This window comes from Hermetia illucens, chromosome 5, assembly GCF_905115235.1.
Source record: "Hermetia illucens chromosome 5, iHerIll2.2.curated.20191125, whole genome shotgun sequence".
Taxonomy (NCBI): Eukaryota; Metazoa; Arthropoda; class Insecta; order Diptera; family Stratiomyidae; genus Hermetia; species Hermetia illucens.
In genome coordinates this window covers 42,509,016-42,528,527 of record NC_051853.1, presented here as the reverse complement: position 1 = coordinate 42,528,527, position 19,512 = coordinate 42,509,016, and the positions used below count along the sequence as shown (strand labels likewise).

Here is a 19,512-nt window from a genome sequence, read left to right as displayed (position 1 = left end):
TCTGTTTGTAGAGGAGATGTTGCTTTGTCCTGGATGGATTATTCGGCTATAACCCTTGGTTTTCCTCTGAGTTATATCAAAATCGCTTTTGGAAGTGAACATGATTTTTTCAAACGAAGATAGGTGGTATGACCCAACAAGCCCAGAAGCCTTATCAAGATTGATTTATTGCCTGTCAGTCTCTTATTTTTTATGGCATTATTACGGAAGAAGGACAGTGTGACAGAGTGACAGCGACCAAACCTTCCAACTTAGTGCTTTTTGACAATGCTATGCGGACTTAAGCTGACTTTCAGAAAGTCGAGCAAGCTTCTCCTATGAGCAAGATCACAGACAATAAAATAACGTGCTCTAAGTCCCCCGACAAAAAGAAAAATCATTCGACCAAAATCGGTTAGAGATTGTGTCAAGTTGTAGTTAATTTCGCCGTGCGGTCGTTGATTCGACTCCTCAATACAAAGGAGCAGTGTGAGGGATCAGCGACTCTTCCACGAATCAGAGACCGTAGTCACTGTGTTGGGGAGAAAATGCGGGCAAGTAAATTGTGGTGCTCGCAACTCAACTTTTTCAAAACAATCCTGCCCACTATTTCCCTAAGGCTTACTGGATTTTTTTTTCTCCGATGGATGAAAGATCTCAGTACTTTACGAAATTGGTCTCAGATTTGCCATCGATTGTAAAGTGAAGGACTAAGGAGTTATGAAGTACAAATTCGGCGTGATGCAGGGCTCATTTTCACAAACCGAAATATCCGAAAAAAATCGTGATCAGAAGACTTTGTAAGATTTTGGTCTCAAATGCATGCATCTCATACCGATCTTCATTCAAATAAAATTAATAAAAGTATATTATTTAGGTTCGAGTTACTCGTATCCTGAAAAGCCCCTCAAATTGTCCTAAGATTGCAAAATTTTGTAGCAACACAAAGCATAACAGATGGGTTGATTTTGGAAGTAAGGGAATCATATTATTATTACCAAAGTTATTATATAATGTGTCAAACTAGTTTATTTCGAGTGAATTTACTGTACCTTACTATACTATGTCAGGGACTTTCACTATTTGACTGTTGTATTTATACGTAGCTCTCTCAGAAAAGAACACCCCGAAGAAGGGGACAATTAGTTTCCAAAATACTAGATATGTGTTTCTGAACAACGAGAGAGGACTAAACTCAAGCAAGGAACTCTGTATTTGATGATCGGGACAACCTGTGGAAGATAATCTATTCTGGTTCGAAATTTCATTTTTGGTTTACCGGATAGAGATGACATCAGTTTTCAATACATGCATTTGATTTCATCTCTAACTTTTGAGTTATATGCTTTTTCGTCATGAAGTAAGTATTCAAATTCCCCTTGTCGACTGGTGGCTGAAAGGCTGCATCACGTGAGATTTTGGGAGCTGACTCTTCATGCATTTCTATGAATCATGATTATTTTCACAGCTTTCGCCGTGCGGTTCCTGATCTTTTCTCATTTATGGAGTGGAACAAGTTGACCGTTTTTAATCTAGGCTAGAAATGACCAACGTCCTTTGGGATGTCGCATATGGGAGTGGAGACATTAGATCATCATGATTTATTGAAGAAATACATTTGCTAACAGCGGAAAACTTGGTTGCCTAGGTATCACTGGTTCAAAGCTATCCTAAATTTACCCTACCATTCAGGGAGCAAAAGCAATGAGGAACTACCGTATACAGACTTAGTACTAGTGACATTTGAAGCAGTGGCCGATCCCTGGAAAAGCAACAAGCGGATTTGATCCCGATGAATCATATAATTTCTAGATTTGTCTTTAAAACTATTAAACTGTCAAACTGAGGTCCTTTGGTACAATTGATGACTGGGTTCGGATATTTTTCGGGGAAATCCGCTTAAGTATCTTGACCAACCTTCCAGAATTAACATCAACACCTTCCAGGCGGAGATTTATACCATTCTGTGGGCAGCAGGAAACGCGTGCGACAAAGCTTTCGAAGTCATTCCAACAGTGACATCATATCAAGCCAACTGTAGCAGGACTAAAACTAAAAGCTGCTTAAATTCGCCCGACATAAAAAAATGTAAATGCAAACGCACTTGACCATCCTTGGTAATGCCAGAGATTTGTATATTCAACGACTTTTGCCGTCGAGTCATCCAGAAGTTGAATGTGGAAACCTTAATTGCTTCGCTAACAGCACCCTGCTCCCCTACCTATCACTTCGAGTAAATTGGGATGGTGAGTTTTACTATAATATTTACAGCCAATGTGGGAAAGATGTTAGAGATTTCCCTACTCTTTATATACAACTGTACGGCTTCCCGAGATTTAGAACGAAGATGCTTTAAAACAGTGTTTTGAATGTGAAATTTTTAAGCTCTCTAGTCTCATTCGCAAAAGTCGTCGATTCATCAGCTCCTAATGGAGTTGTCGTCCTGTTTTCATATGTGAATTATCCAACGCCATTTCCGCCTTCTGATCAAATTATCTTCGGTCTTTTTACCTGAGAGAGAGAGCAATTGTGCTGGGCTGGGATGTGATATTTTTGCGCTGTTAATGTGTCGAGCAACATCTAGTTTGGTGCCACCCTTTAGCAGGTACAACCCTACCCAGATGTATAGATTATTCAACGCTTTCGATATTCTGTACTTTAATCTAGATAGGAAGAGTTCCATGACCCATGGGAATTATAACCCTAGTGTTGCTGATATATAAGATTACGAGATTAAAATAGTCCAAGGCAACGTGAATGATATCGTCGGTTAGAAAAAGAAAAGTTTTGGATGATAGAACCCAACTCTGGCAGACTTCGTTTCGGATTTTGAAACCTTACAAACCCATCCAGAATGAAAAAGAATCTGTTCTTTGTCGATCAGATTTTTAAGGTTTTTCTTAAGCTTATTTTAGCGATCAGTTTCATTTGTCGTTTTCCCAGGTTTCTGGGATTTTGAAAGAAATAGAGGTAACTGCTCAGCAGGAATAGCAGGGACTGTTAATATCAGTTTTATGTGAGGACCGTTTCACTCAGCTTGAATGCATCAATGGATAAGCTGTCCGAAGCATTTTAAGGAAGCTTGACATTTAATCCACGAGAGGCGGAATTTTTCCAGGTGCTACATGATTGAAATTCGTGTTGCTTAAACTGATCATCATCTTGGATGAGAATTCTACCGACGACATCCCTTATACGACCATCGAAGGACTTATAACCTGCTGCAAGCTCTTTCGTGATGCGTTATACGGCACCAACATCGTTATGCTTCTCTTCGGACATTGTCGCGATGTTGGATCTCTAGAGCGCCGCGCTCGCCTCATTTACGACGATCTTTAGAGTTTCCAGTTCCAGTTTTCGAAGTTAGCTAGGGTTTTTGGCATTCTTTTTGGACATAACAGACCTATTCTTATTGAAATACCTGAAGTTGCTCTTCTTCTTTAACCTTTGTCCCATTTAGTGATTGAGTCACCTTATCTGGATGGGTTTCGAAAAGTTGGTCAGTGTATGGTTTAGAAGTTATCAAATCACCGTCTACAGTGTCAAGCCATGCTATTCCTATCTTTATTGAGGTAGTTTCCTGTTGACTTGAATATTCTGGCCAATTTTACCTACCATCGCAGATATCATTGCCACACTGTCGAAGGTGGGGTGATATTAGTTTGTTATACCACTCATCCAGCGCAATATCATCGCCTTCGTAACCGCTAGGCGACATTGGCCGCCTTTGGTGGCCGCGTAGAAAACAAAAACATGTAGTACACAAAGACGAGCCGTTCTGGTGTCGAATTTAGATTTAAGGCGTTTGTTGACCAGAGGGTAATTGGAGTCGGTTGTTAGAATTTGTTGTTGTTTAACCAAATTGATCAATATTATCTTTGTGCTGAGGTACCTCGAAAATAACATCTGCCTGAAGTGTTTTTAGGACACTGGACGTTGAATGTTCCCCGTGTAATGTCTATCATAAGAGCGAAAAAGAGCGATCAGAAGATGTATTCTAGGTCAACAAGGAGACGCAAAGTAGTCTTATCTCTCTGAAAGATTTCAAACTTTACCCTTTGGACCACGGCAGATAAGCAAAATCCAGCGTATTGGTTTTTCAGGCACAAAATATTTTGACACAATACATACCAGACATTTTTGTACGGGGCTCTATATTGGGGGGAGTAATTCAGAGAGTGTGACGTTTCTCATAATGTTTCCCTATAAATAACCAGCACCGGATTTATCATGACGATAGCACCCATACTCGTCAAGCCTAACTTGATTGACAGTAATTTTAGCGTTATCACGAATGCACTTAACAAGGACGCAAGATCATTGTCTTGTACAGTAAGAGCTTTGACTCTATGGTGAGACGTTTCGAGCGGAACAGTTTTTGTAAGCTGAAAAAGCCTCTGTTGGCTGCCAACAACCGAGTGCGGATTTTATTATCGTAGCTGTTATCGGTTGTGATTTTCGAGCCTAGATAGGTGAAATTATCAACGGTCTCAAAGTTGTAATCTCCTATCTTTATTCTTCCCGTCTGACCAGTGCGGCTTGATGTTGTTGGTTGGTTGATTTTTGGTGCTGACCTTGGCACCATAAATTTTGTCTTGCCTTCATTGATGTGCAGCCCAAGATCTCGCGCCGCGTGCTCAATCTGGATGAAGGCAGTTTGTACTTCTCGAGATTATTGCATTGTAAAACGGGTCAAGCATCCATTCAGTATTATAGTCTGGTCAATGATTGGTAACGAAAATACAGAGCACCTACAAGTTGTCCAAAAGGCGATGAGACAGGACGAATGGTTATCAAATGGCAACTTTATATTTGTCTACGAATTTGTTCCATGCCAAAGGCCAAAAAAGAGGAGACTTTTGAGAAAAAAGCCAAACAATAGCTTTTGATCGACCTAGTAATTTACGGGAACTTAACCCCATTAAAAGCCTTTCGGAATAATGGAAAACACAAAATTTCCAAGAAGAATATAATGAATAAGATACAGTTGACAGAGGCCCTTATGGTGGTTAAGCATAGAAGTGATGAAATAAAAATAAAGTGTATTAAATGCATTGAAAGTATGCCATGAAGAGTAAGTTTTATGATTCCAGGAATAGACGACTTAACTAAATATTAATTTTTATTTTATTTTTAGCGGTTTTGGATTATTTTCAATATATTTCAAATGCCTACTCAATACTGTTTGACAATATAAATAACTTGTTTGTTACCTTTCCTTGCATATATACTGAAATTACGATTTTTTCCAAAGTGGCTCTAATAAATTCGCCACCAACTGTATATATCAAGGAATATTTTGATTTTTTCGGTACACATGAATGGAAAAACGTGAATAGGAAATATCTCAGACAAGATAAACAGAAAACCTTTATATCCGGAGCGCCCAGCTTCCGGTATTCCGGCTTCTATATTAGTGTTTCCTGGTCACTTCTTAGTAGAGTGTACGGCATCCAAACAGGCTATGATGATACTGTTCTGCAGTTTCATTATCATTACACTTAACGCTGTGCAAACCTCACACAAGGAAGACAAAGACAGACGTCCATGACGACTGCGATTTGAACTCACGAGTAACAAGATTGAAAGGCTAACGCCTACCCCGAAAATTATCGTGCCAGTGTGATGGTTATGAAAAAACCTCAAAAAATTTTTCTGGAAGGCTATAAATAAGAATTTAGTCAATCACCAAATCGCTCCGTTTCTCCAATGGTATTTCAGAGAAGTCAATTCTGACACCACATTGACCGCGTGAGCTACCAGACGATCTGCGTCGCAATGCAATTCCGATAAGTTTCTTATGGAAGGCTCTTGCAAGTCCCCCTATCTTACCGGCGATCGCACTATTCTTAATTGATAGATTGGACAAATTTAACTATAGATATAGATAGATTGGACAAATTTAACTATATTCTGATGACATCACTGCTCATTTGGCGGAGGATGCCCTACTGCTTCACGACATGTCATTCATTTCATTTACCAGCATATAACCCACTTTTCTGGTTGGTATGCTATGGAAACAACTACTAAGTTAGATCGGATATGACTTAGCATGGTCGAGTTACCTTACCTACTCTTTATATATATCTTTTAGACCTGATGATCAACTTCCGTGAAAGTAGGGCTTAAGGTCGCACATTTTCAGTTTTTAGAGTCCACATTGTAAAAGCCTGAGGGTATGGATGGATGATTTTTTAATAAAATCTGCATTGGAGGCCTCAAAAAACTACGGTAGGAAATCATCATGAGATAATAGGGGGCCCATCTGCGTCCAGTCTGAATTTTCCGCATAATTTCCACCCCTGGCCCGGATTTTCTTTCTATGGCTCTACCTATTTTATTTTTCGAAAAAGTAGGGCCGTTCTAATTGCACTTTCTAGAAAAGGTGCGGACTACATTACTTTCGAATTCTTTTAAACGAAGTTCTAGCTTCTATTATGGGGCAGCCTTTTCTATTGCCATTGAGTAACTTCTCATCGATTGTTTCTAGCTTTGTTCGGTTTTGGCGACCATTCTAACTTTGATTGATACTTCCTTAATTCCTGCCCAGTAGAATATTCATAAAGAACAGACCGCTGGAACGAATGACCCATTGTTGTAAACGAATGAGTCCTTCTGAAACATTTTCTCATTGTAGAAATGCGCAGATTTATCACCAACTTCATTTATTAACTCAGTTCACCTTCCCATGCTGTTTGGGATTAATCTCTTTTAAATTTCTATGTAATTACCCTCTTCAAACCAAATCAAAATGTTTTTGTTTTCTGGCCAGCGGAAGCTGCCCACAAACAAATCACGGTTTATACGAGTATTCCTCTGCTTCTCCTTCAATCTTCAATCTTTCATCTCTCGGTCAACTAAGAAGGCAGTAGGCGAGACACGTAACCGTCTTACCTGTACCACGACCAGGTCTACCACGTTACTTGGTTACCTGCAGTGCAATTGTTAACGAAATTTCTTTTCCTTTCTTTTGTACGTTTTTTTTCGTGCTCGAATCTTACACGCCATAGTGCTTTTTATAATGATGTAACGGTTCTTTCGCGGATCTGCTGGTCGTTGTCTATAATCTTAATTGCGAATTAAGATGAAAATAATTTTTTGTCGATTATTCCAGAAGATAATATTGTCGTCTTGAATGTGGTTTTGTAGATGGAAGACATGCGAAGTGTTGGGGAGATACCAGTTTGTGGAGCGAAGTTTACTTGTAGGAGATGTTTTGAAGCCAGATTTAACTGCTGCAGGCCATTTTCGACATAGTAAAAATTTAATTATATGGACTTTGTTGCAGTCGTTGAGTGCCCCCTACGGAGTATGGGGAGCTTCGATGTACGCCAATGAGATTGAGTAGCTCAGTGTGCACCGAATGAAAGTTTCTAATCAGAAAACGTCGTAACTATTGCTTACTCTGTTCAGCAGTTTCCCCTGGTATCTTCCCCAGTTTATGTACACTGATGCGAGTAAAATCTCTTGTCATTTAGATACATTTTGTCGACCAAAATATTTAGTCTTATGTTAGGGGCGTACATTTCTAGGTGTCTTTGGCTTAGAGATAAGCATTATATATGATATTTGCTAGTTAGATTTGGTCTCCCTGCTTACGAATCATGTTCACTCTTATGTGGAGTATAGAGCATTCATAAAATCTATCTTATTATTATGCTTCAGTTTCATTATCATCACAATTAATGCTGTGCAAATAGTAAGCCAGTTAGTTAAATTTCTAAACTAATAAAACAATAATTTGTAAGCAAAATCTGGAATAATCGATGCATCGACTTTGCTTGCAAGTAGAGCTCTATCAGTCAGGACTTCTTGCATTAAATAAAACTCTCAGCAATCGTCCTCAGATTGCTGTCAACATTTTGACAGACTGCTGCGTTCATTGTCACTATAACTGTGTTTATGCAAATCTCATCCCCTACCCAGAAGCGGCTGCCTACACTGCTAAAATTGGCATGTCTATGACTGTACTGAATACGTCTATCTCTTTCACGCTACAGGTGATTCCCGGATAAGGAAAATAATTTCCACTTCGAATAGCACTTCCCCTCCCATTCGATACATTTATCTCTCTTCCACTTGTGCAATTTACATCCCTCCCTCAACATCAATGACAGCTTGGAAGCGAGTCATATTTGATTACTTACGACTTTTTTTCAAAAGGGTCTACGAGTTTTCCCATTGAGGTTTCGGCGACGGTGCTCTTTGAGTTGGAATTTAGTGTTGATTCCGTGAATCGTATTCGGGTGAGGTTTTCAGTCGGCGTCCAATCTTAAGGTTATTGGCTTTATAATCGTTCGGCTTAGGTGCAGTTTATCCGTGTTATTAGTGTTTTGTGGCAGTGATTACTCTCGGATTTAATAGAAGAATTCTTTGAAAAGCCAAACCCGAATTTTCCTCCGTGATCCCAGATTGCAAGGAAACCACAACAAAAAAAGGGGCTTAGTGCGCGGATTCTTGTGTTGAGAATAGGAGTGACGTCATCGGATTCTTGTGTGTGAAGGATACCCTAATCTCAATTGGAAAGGAAATGGAGGTTTGTTTGCAATGATTTTCATCCACCAACTGTTCGTGAAGACCTCATACGTTTACTATAATTATCTCTCCCAATACTTACTCATCTGACTTCCGTGGTTGCAGTTTAGTGCGAAAACTACCACCTCCGTTCAGTGATTTTGACATTTGACCATAACCTCGAAATTTCATTAGCATAGTGTCAAACCAACAACAAGCGAAGCTCGATTATGTCATAGCTTCACAGAGCAATATGTGGAGTCAACAAACTTCTATAATTCACGATTTCCATGACGAAACACTCAATAGAATGGGAAAAAAATCGATTTCCTCCGTAGCTGAGGAACAAGAGTGAATATTTAGCAATCTTCTAACGTCACGAGTGGTTTGTTGCCGCCCTTTCTATCAATGCAATAGTCATCTGAGCCGCCAGACCGGCCACAAATGCGATAATAAAAAACTTGATTGCTTGCCTAATTGAGGCCACGGGCACAGTAATCAATAATAGGCAATGGAGTGCCCCTAGTGGAGCCCGAGTAGGTGCACACAGTCATTGGAGATTCTCAATTAGAGGAAGTTGGAATAGTGGGTAATGAGCTGCGCTGAGTTCAATAGACGATTAGAAGTCATGGGTTGCAATGTGCTAGATCTGGAAGTGAGTCTGTATGTTAGGTCGAATATTTTCTGTATGAAGAAGATTTATTTTTGGACAATGGGTTTATCGTAGATAATAGCGCTTAATTCCGATAATCTTGGGGGATATGAAATGTTTGGTAGAAGTATGCTCATTTTGTTCATTATTTTGTTAAGTCCCCAATATTTCCGCTTTCTCGATTCCAACTATGTTGGACTTTTTGTCAGGTAACCATATTCATCCATCCGCAAAAATTTAGCATATTTGATTAAACCAAAACCACCATAGTATCATTCACTAGGAAGCGTAAGCTTGATCACCTGAGAGCGATAACATTACATGATTTGGAGGTGAAACGAGAAACAGAGGTCAAATATTTGGGAATTATGTTAGACCAAAAATTACCCTGGAAGACACATGTCGGAAAGCCACGAGGGCTCTGATGACTTGTCGGTCCAGAGCAGGAAAAAAATGGGGTTGCAGCCTCAAGATACTACTTTGGATATTTACTGCAATAGTAAGGCTAACGATTACCTATGGAGCGGTAATCTGGGCAGAAAGAATCAAACTCAGCACACAAGCCAGCGAATTACATAAGCTCCAAAGGCTGGCTTGCGTGTGTATCAGTGGGACAATGAGGACATGTCCAACGGCATCCCTGGAGTTCTTTCTGGGATTAACCCCTCTCCATCTGAACATATAGATGCAGGCAAGGACGGCAATATTCAGGATGGCCGGTAGTATGAGTGAGGCGGGGAGGTTCAATCGAAGGATAATTGATATTGTTTCTAGGCGGTATCCGGAATTACTGATACCGAGGGATTTCATGACGAGGTTTCACTTCGATAAGAAGTTTGAAACACAGTGTCATTGGTGCAAGGAAAATGTACTTTAAGCCAATGGGCAGGTACACTAGTATTTTCCAAGCGGAAATATACGCTATAGACAAATGTGCCTCTTTTAATCTACAAAGGAATTATAAGGGGCAAAACATAGCTATTCTCACCGATAGCCAAGCAGCGATCAAGGCACTTAGGTCCAACCAGGTGAACTCTAAACTGGTATGCGAATGTGTTCCAGGCCATGCGGGGTTGGAAGGCAACGAGGCAGCGGACGAACTAGCCAAGAAGGGAGCAGGGACACCTTTACGCGGGCCAGAACCCTTCTGGGGAATCGGAAACGGTTTCATGACTATGAATCTAATAAATGCAGGGGAACGGTTGAGGGCACTATACTGAGCGGGCCTACCAGGGATGGAGCAGTCCAGGGTGCTTATTGGGGGATACGAATCCATACGCACAGAGAATTGCTTAGACCTCACCAAAATGGACCTCCGAATCATAGTGAGAATTCTCACTGGACATTTTCGGCTGAACTATCACCTAGGGAAGCTAGGGATATCTACGGAGATTGCCTGCAGGTTTTGTGAGGAGGATGACGAAACCTCTATACACGTCCTGGGACAGTGTCCGGCACTTGTGCAAAGTAGGTCGAGGCATCTGGGAGAACACTTAATACCAGATGCAAAGCTGAAAGAACTGGAAATAGGGAACATACTAAAGTTTCTAACGTTTATAGGCCTGCTTGATATACTATTATCAATAGGTATACTACAACCAGTAAAGGGGGCACAATAGTTCTTCAAGGACTCGGTGCGACCTTCACTTAACAAATTAATAATAAGACAGGCAAACTTCACTTGAAAATAATTTTCATCGCAAGCTATCGCACTACCTCATCTTTTGACTAATGAACTTCACAGAGAAAGAGGTCCCATTTGTTATAAAAAACTACGAATTTTTCTATTTCCTCCTTATTGACCATGCAATACGATAGAAACTCATGATGCACTTTGCCATTAAAATCAAACAAAACAATGAGAATCATTATAGTTTTCATTGGAACAATTTTACCTTGATCGATTGACATATCCGTATTAGAAAAAAAATTTGCTGATCAAAAACTGATGGACTGGTGAGTTTGGTAAACAAGACGACGAAAAACCACATTTTTTGCATGCATTTCAACATCCGAACCATTGGGAAGTCATGTTTCAATTAACATCAGAATGACAACTGCACTACACTCAGCTTATCATTAGTTTAGCCGGATTGGCAGATTTTATTTAAAGTTTTAAATCATCATCAATTCATCAGCCGTTGCCATAGACCTCCCCTACACCACCAGGTTGTCCCGATTTGCTCATTTTGACTGACACTAAACTTATGAAATGCTGATCGTTTAGGGTACATAGGTCTAAATATCTGATCACAATCCAGCAATTTAGACGTAAACTTAATGTCACATATGGGACATGAAGAACTTTTGAAGGAAATGCTTGCATTGAGCCAAATGTTGGTATTGTCAGCAATCTATCTGATATAATAGTATTTCGTCGAGTTCCTAGAATAATTTTGTTTATTTGTTTGAAGTGTAGTCCATTTTTGAATTGCGTACGTCGAGAGCGGACATCATCCTCAATGTCCTCACAGTTCTTTACACAATTCCAAATTCTTGTTTTGCTCATCGCGAAACCCTTTCCTCGTAGTGATGGTGGGAGTGCTGAATTCTTGTCTAACTGATTTCGGATAGCGAGGGGAAATTCGCATGAGCCGAACGCCTTACGAAGCTGCAACTCTAGACTATTCTGGCTTCAAACATCGCTTTGGTCTGCCAATTTCAAGCTTATTCTATATCCCTTCATGGAAAATGTGTTTCTTCCCACTTATTTCATTCTACCTAGTTAAATGCTGTTGCCACTTTTCCCTTTCGATAAGTGTTTCTGCATCTTCCTAAAGTCTTTGGAAATACGAGCCTTTGTAGTAGCGTTAATTGATTAATATTCGAGGATTTTTGTTTATAAAAATCAAAATTCAAATCAAATTTGATTTTTTGGTCATATTTACAATCATAATTCGGAACGCATTCACAACACAGCCCTCCTTAATACCTATAAGAGAGAAATGGATTTCAAAATAACCGCAATTAACAGATATCCTGGAGATGAAGCATCAACAAATGATCTTCATAATCACTTGAAGGGCGTTATCATTGATACGGCTACAAACATATTTGGCCCCAGCCGCAAGAAAATTTGGAATCACTAATTCGACGATGAATGTAAGCTAGCAACGGAACGGAAGGATGTTGCATACCAAGTAATGTTGCATTCTCAAAGAACGCGGGCACGCACAGAGACTTATCACGAACTCCATCGAGCGGAGAAGCAACTTCACAGACAGAAAAAGGAAGCCTGGGAGAACCAACAAATCTGTGCACTCGAAAGGTATAGAGAGCAATCGCACCAGGCTCGGAAGTTTTACCAACCGTAACCAGGATGAAGCCTTATACACCTTGATTCCATGGTTTGAGTATTTTGATGAACTGCTCAACAACCAAAATATCGACGAGTTGACGGTCGAGTCCGTGCAATCCATCGGTTTAAAAACCATAAGTTGACAGGAGCCGATGGAATTACAGCCGAATTGGTTAAATATGGAGGGGACCAACTACACCAAGCGGTTCATCAGCTGAGGCTCAAAGTGTGGTATAGCGAAACAATGTCTGACGATTGACAACGAAGCGTTATCTGTCCTATACATAAAAAGGGGGATATCACGCAGTGCAGGAATTTTAGAGCTATCATGTTACTGAGTACCATCTATAAGATATTCTCCGCTATCTTGCTGGGCCGGATAACCCCATACGCCCAGAACATCATTGGCCTATACCAAGGAACTCTTGGCCGCATTCGAGATTAGAACCTCCAAAGAATTTGGATCCCTTACATGAGGATGGAGGATTCCGTAACCTACATAACGACAAAAGTTATGAGCGATACCACGACCGTCTGGTTGTGGATCCGGCTCGACAGGTTGCGATAGGCGGGTCACCCAACCCATATGGATGACTATGATCCTGCCCCGAAAGTCTACAAGGGCAATATCTATGTTAGAAAAAGAAGACGTGATAAACCCTGCCTGAGATGGAGCGATGGTGTAGGCCAGGACACCAGACAGTTTTTAGGGACACCGAATTGGTGGACCTTGGCGTAAAGCCGATGTGTGGAGTTCTTTACTAAGGCAGGTCTAGAACGGATACCGGTTGTTGTTCTGCAGCAGTACTATATGGTTTCACCTATCCTCAGCTGAATTGCTTCATTTCATTCTGGCCTCGATGAAAGGCGAAAAACAACAGCCGTAGTCGAAAAATTATCAAAAAACTTACAAAAAACACCAGTTTTGTGGAGCAGAAAAAGTTATTTCAAATTACTGTAAACATTTTGTCACACAACAAAATAAAAGATCATTAACGACAATTTTAGGCAATTTCGCAAACACACCTGTTTTTTATGTAAAACAAAACTTTATTAGAATCTAGTCAATGTCTGTCTGTCTGTCTGTCACACTCGATTTAATCGGAAACGACTGAACCAATGATCACGAAACTTACATACAGTAGGTGTTGAGTTGTAGGGCGGGGGGGAGATCCCAATACGTGGGAAAAGTGGGGTGTAATTTTTCATAGAATATAGCTCTGTTCAAACCGTTAAATTCGCCTCAATCTTGCTTCGTTCCCACCATTTTCACTGAAAAATTTTTTTTTTTAAGTATTAAATTCTATTGGTTTTACTGATAATTCAAAATAAATTTTTCCTTACTTTTGTTGCGGAATTTGTTACCCCAGATTATCTGAAACGGGCCATTTCTTTTTGATAGGTGACCACAATATCTGTACCTGTACCTGCTGAAGAAGACATATCAGCGAACCTAATTTTACGTTGCTTATTGTGGTATTGTAGGGCTCGTTAACCGCTTATATGGAATTCGTTAAAGCAGCACTAAAAAATTAATTAAATTTTCATAGATTACATGCCCACTCTTGGTGGTTCCTAATATCAGAACAATACGTTCAAACTGAAAAAGCAATTGACGCTCTTGCGAGATCTTATTTAAGAAAACTGATTTTGGCATTCTATGTTTGGTCAAAGATTGTGGGAGAAAGGGCTTAACCTCATGTATTATCATTATCGAATTGTACCGAGGCCAAATTCTCACAAATCAGACCTTTTCAAAATTTACAGATAGCCTGGCCAACTATATGACTGTATGGCTCTCTCTGGAACAGTAATACTTGCCTTCACTTGATATGCCTGTTTAGGGCTAGACAATTGTGAAGTGCGTTTTGTTAAATATTTGCTTTGCTTCAAGTTCGAATTTTGTTGCGTTCTTTTTTAAAAAACGGCTTTCACGCAACCTTTCGTGCAGTCGAAAATCGAGACAAGAAACTCTTAACATCCCCAAACCTCAAACTTCGCTGAACTGAACTTTAGTCTTTGAATTACTTCATTCAGATCTTCGAAAACTCAATGGTTCAACGTCCGTTTTACCGGCTGGATTTCATAAAATGAAACCTATTTATTCTGGCTCCTCGCGAAAGCCGAATATCGCATTTTTGTCTTTAATCCTGTATAATGAACCCTTAAAATCAATAAACTGACGTCAGTGTGCCTATTTGTCCGAACCTCAAAGACGAAGATCACTCAACTCACTAATAGGAGGAAAACATACAATCGTTGATTAGAACCAATCAAACTAACACTGAAGTGTAGAGGTAAGCGAAATATAAAATTAGAGACACTCGGAAAACGTAACTGATGTCAAGAGAAAAGGGTTTTTCCAACAGAAAATTAAGATTGAATTCTTTTATCGCCTGTTCATCTTTAGATGCAGCGCTATCTAAAATGGTAACGCGAGGACCTTAAAAATCAAATTTGAAGCACAAGAGTCTATCCGGCAACAACTTAAAGTCTAGGTTTTAATAGGGATTAAAGTTGTTGAACACAACAAAAACGGAGAAGCTTAGAGCTACTCTTCTCTTTTCACCTCATGATGAACTAATAGGACCAACGGGTTACTCAGGCTCATTGAGACAACAGAATATAGAAGTGTTATAAGTCACGTTTAGAAGTCGGAATGATGGTTTCAAAAAACCTCAGCATACAAAAGGTGTTCATTTTGGAATCCCCAAGAGTGTAATCATTTAATTCCAGCATTAGGAACAATATAGGCCCAGGGATTAAATTCCTGGAAAATGAAGACACGAAGCGGTTTATCCTACGGGAAAAGGTAGTCAGGAAACTTCTTCATATCTACTTTTGGACATTTCGACTGGTCCAATTGTTATTCCTGATGAATTCCATTCCACAAACTTTTCAGCAATAAAAGCATTTATCTTCTTGATGTATTGGTATCGGTTGTTTCCATCTCCCTACCAATTCATTGGCTTTAAGTAACGATTCTCATTTGTGCAAGATATGCTGATAACAGGCAGGCTGGGCTTGAGGTCACAGGTGTTTGTATCATCTTTTTCTTCGATGATGCGGCTGGCCACATCGGCAATTGGCCCACAGGATGTACCGCCTCCAGACTCCTCGACTGCATATTACGTTTAAAAAATTTCAGTGAATTTTTGCTGATTATGTCCATCAAGTCTTCCTGTCGTTTGAGGCACCTTCTCACTGGTTCGCTTCCTACGATTTTATCCTCTTACACCCTATTAGATACTCGCACGTTGGCCATTCGTTCTAATGATCAGTCCGGCGATATACATTTTTGCGTTGGAATGAGTCAAGGTCATAAAGAAATCAGAGCCCAGGGTTAAAATCATGCAGACCTCTTTAAAATCGCATAACAGATCTACTTTTGTTAAAGCTCCTCTTTTCTGGGCTCCAAGAGAACCCTAGGCCCGGCGGGAAGTTTCTTTTCACTCCTAATCGACCGGCCTGGCTTATTTTTCCTGAGAATATCTTTGCCTTTCATTATTTTTAGTAATTGAGTATTGGGATTTGTTACTTACCTTTATTCGTCCTGATTTGTTCTTCTTTTTCTTTAGCCCGTCACAAGCGGAGTCGGCTCGTCGTGAACGGTTTCGCCATTTGGCTCTATGGAATGCCTGATCTGGGTGCAATCTCGGGGCTGTATCAAGGTATCAAGCCACCGTTGTTTCAGCCTGCCTTTTGGTCTCTGCTGTCTGATTCCATTCCGCTGTGTGCGAATGTATATCGTCGATCTTGCATCCGGGCCATTTCGCTTCTTAAATTGCCAGGATGTTGATTTCATATTCTCAAATTTTATTTAGAAGCTCTCGTAAAGTTTCGGGTCTATTCAGTGAGTGAACATACCAAGTGTCCAAAGAATAAGCAATTTTGTGGTGCCGAAGTTGTTGGCCTAGAATCCTTCCGGTTCAAAGATACTTTCCTGGTTCCATAACAGTGAATTCTTTTTACGGTAATGAGCTGTTAGCTTAATTTTTTCATTATAAGAACACCGCCCAGGTTTAATAAAGTAGGTTCGGAACTATGTCAAAATCAGGCTTTGTCCTTTTTAGTCCTGTGGCATGATTTACCACGACTAAGCTATACACGGTACTACTATCATGAATGAGTACTAACAAGAGATTCTGTTTCGCCTTCGTGAGACTCAGGTGGCCAGACTTGTAGACAGATGGCAGTTCAGCACGATAACTTACCCACTCATATATAAATCAGACTTTTTTTGGCAAAACCCAACATGTCTACGATTCGCCATAAACTCTTTACCTCGTTCTCTGCGCCTTGCGTTTTTTTCGCAAGCTGAAAATGGTTAGTGATGAGGTTCATCATCATCAACGGTGCAACAACCGGTATCCGGTCTAGGCCTGCCTTAATAAGGAACTCCAGGCATCCCAGTTTTGCGCCAAGGTCTACCAATTCGATTCCCTAAAAGCTGTCTGGGGTCCTGACCTACACCATCGCTCCATCTTAGGCAGGGTCTGCCTCGTCTTCTTTTTCAGTGATCAGGTTCAATAGCCAAAAACACATGCAGATTCCGGTGAATCACGAGCGCGTCATACAAAGAGCGAACTTCCAGTACTTTCAAGGGGGTTATTATTCGAAAAATTGAAGACTTCACGGTCATAATGTTGTGATTGTTTCGTTTCACCCGCAGTTTCGTCGCCTCTTTTCTTTTCTTCATGCCTTTGGCTTACTTCGCAACGTTGTAATTGGAATGTTAACTATAACGTTTCTGCATTTTTGGGGATTCAGTCACTACGTCGTTATTCATGCAACTGTTATCGGGTCATTACATCTTGTAAGTTAAGTGATGATATTTTAGCAATTCAAATGGTTCGTCTCAGTCCAACAACTTAGGCGGCATGTTGAGTTGAGGTTTAACCAACCCCCCTCCCAGGTAAGGGTCCGCATCACTATGGATGTTTCTGTCCGTGCTTGTGCTTGTCTCACTATTGTAAGTCTATGGTTTGCATAGAAAAACTAAAGCACAGTCTCATTGAAATTAAATAGTTGAAAAAATACGAATAACAACGAGAAGATTCTGTGGATGCCCTACACTCCACAGAGGAGAGGAACTCTTCAAATTCTGATGAGAATTAAAACACTCAGCCTTGAACCTAAGAAAAAGTGAAAAGATTTCCATTTCAAAGACGCTACTACCAAGAGTAATCGTTTCAATTTTTGTGTTATGTATGAAGATAATGTGCAAGTGCAGTACTATGGCTTCAGACTTATTCAACAAACCACTTTCTCGATGTGGTATGGAAATAAACGAATGCACATTCACAAATGCCTCTTTATGTTCCAAAATCTGTATTTCACGGTAATTTGATTTGACGTTAAAGAAACTAGAACTTGTTGGGTTGCCAGCATATTTCTTGGCTTCTCTTTCTTAAGCGGATCAAATCACTTGTTCTGCGGAGAGTACTTGGATATCTAGTTATGGCACCGGCCTATATTTTAACATTGAGTTGGTTATTCCAGCATTCGCTGAATTATGCGGCCGTATCTAATTTAATTTAATTTGGTATACTCAAAATCAGTGCAAAAAATTGCGCACAGAATCCAGATCTCTCAATATTCAATTTTAAGATGAAGCAGGTTCACCTTAAATTAACTGCTGACATCATCCATAATACAAGAGTCCACAAAGTACAAACGGTGATGTGAAAAGTCAATAGTAAATTGCTCAAATCCGTACGTGGATGAGTTATGGGGACGCCTCCTCATATTTCGCAGAAGACTGTAGAAAATTGCGAAGCGTGTTTTCAATATAATTCAAGGTTAACTGCGAAGAGCGAATTCCTTGATTACTATTGTCGATAGGTCAAGGAGATAAGAGTATGCTTTTAGAAGAAGAATGTAATGCCTTCCAAATGCGGTAGATACCAGGGTCATAATTTGTTTACGAACTCTTGTATCAAATGGTTCTTATTATTACTTGAATATGCTACTGTCGCGGGAGCTTTCAAACTCTGCACAAGTTTTGTTATGATTTTTGCAATTATTAATTTAGGAATATTCTTATAAAAAATGCCTTCAGATGCTACACTTCCTTGTGTATATTTTCGCCAAAGTATTTAAATATTGATATCAGCTTTTATCGCCTGCATAATTTGTATAATCTAAAGTGTTGGATTGCCAAATTTCACCAACAGCGCAAGTTCCGACTTAGAAAGTGAGAGTAGATGCACATTAATTCACTTTTCTTCTATAGAAACTCCTCCAAAGAAACAGTTTTTTATAAACTTATCATCAAATGACGATAATTGCTTACGTATGAAGGATTAAACATAAGTTAATCAAATGGCCGTTAAATCATGATTAATAACACCGCCCAGCCTTTGTTTTAATAAGATATACCAAAAACTGACACAGTTAGCTTTTCCTGTTCGCGGTTCACAGCCCATGCTAACCCTCCACAAAAACTCGCAAGTGCTTTGACCGATAATTTTCAAATTGTTATTTTTAGACTTCCTCATTTCAAATAACTATCGAACCCATGGATATCTACGAATAAAAACTAAAAACTGCTGCCACTGCATAAAAACTTTCTACAAATTTATACACGACCAAAAAAAGATACAATTTTCAGGGTTATGCCGGCTGGAAAAGTTGTTTTGTGTAGTCTTCAAGCGTGTGATGACTGGGAAATAAATATCCATAAGTATAAATAATTTATGTGCAGTAAGACAGTATAAATGCATAAATTGAAATGAGTAATCCAAAGAGAGCACTGGGTGTCGACTTGTGTGTCAGAGTTTGAATCACTGGCCATTTATCTTTTTCAATAAACTTCATGCTGAAGACCGTGACACTATTTAGCGTTGTCTGTTCGTATGTTCAAGATTAGAAGAGGAAACATTAACATGGAATTGCATTTTTGTAATGAGATACTTGAATTTATTTAAGGAGGCATTCGCGGATTTAATGGATTGAATTTAAGCTTTTAATAAACAAAGACACTAGAAAAAATAAGAAAAGCTTATTTCTAATCAGTAATGCTTTTCGGGAAATGCATTTTTGATTTATTCGTATTAGTTTTCCA

General features: G+C 39.6%; 1 protein-coding gene across 9 annotated transcripts in view; it reads left to right on the top strand.

Annotated features, from left to right (window-relative positions):
- The window catches only part of LOC119657652 (tropomodulin), a 210,090-nt gene that overhangs the window by 110,383 nt on the left and 80,195 nt on the right, over window positions 1–19,512 (top strand). The window contains exon 1 of one of the 9 annotated variants that reach the window (XM_038064671.1): window positions 8,131–8,518. The exons of the other annotated variants lie outside the window; for them this stretch is intronic. Within the exon in view, the coding sequence (XP_037920599.1) occupies window positions 8,513–8,518 (6 nt within the window). The 5' untranslated portion in view covers window positions 8,131–8,512. Of the gene's footprint in view, window positions 1–8,130; window positions 8,519–19,512 lie in introns of those variants that run through there. 9 annotated transcript variants of the gene reach the window in all.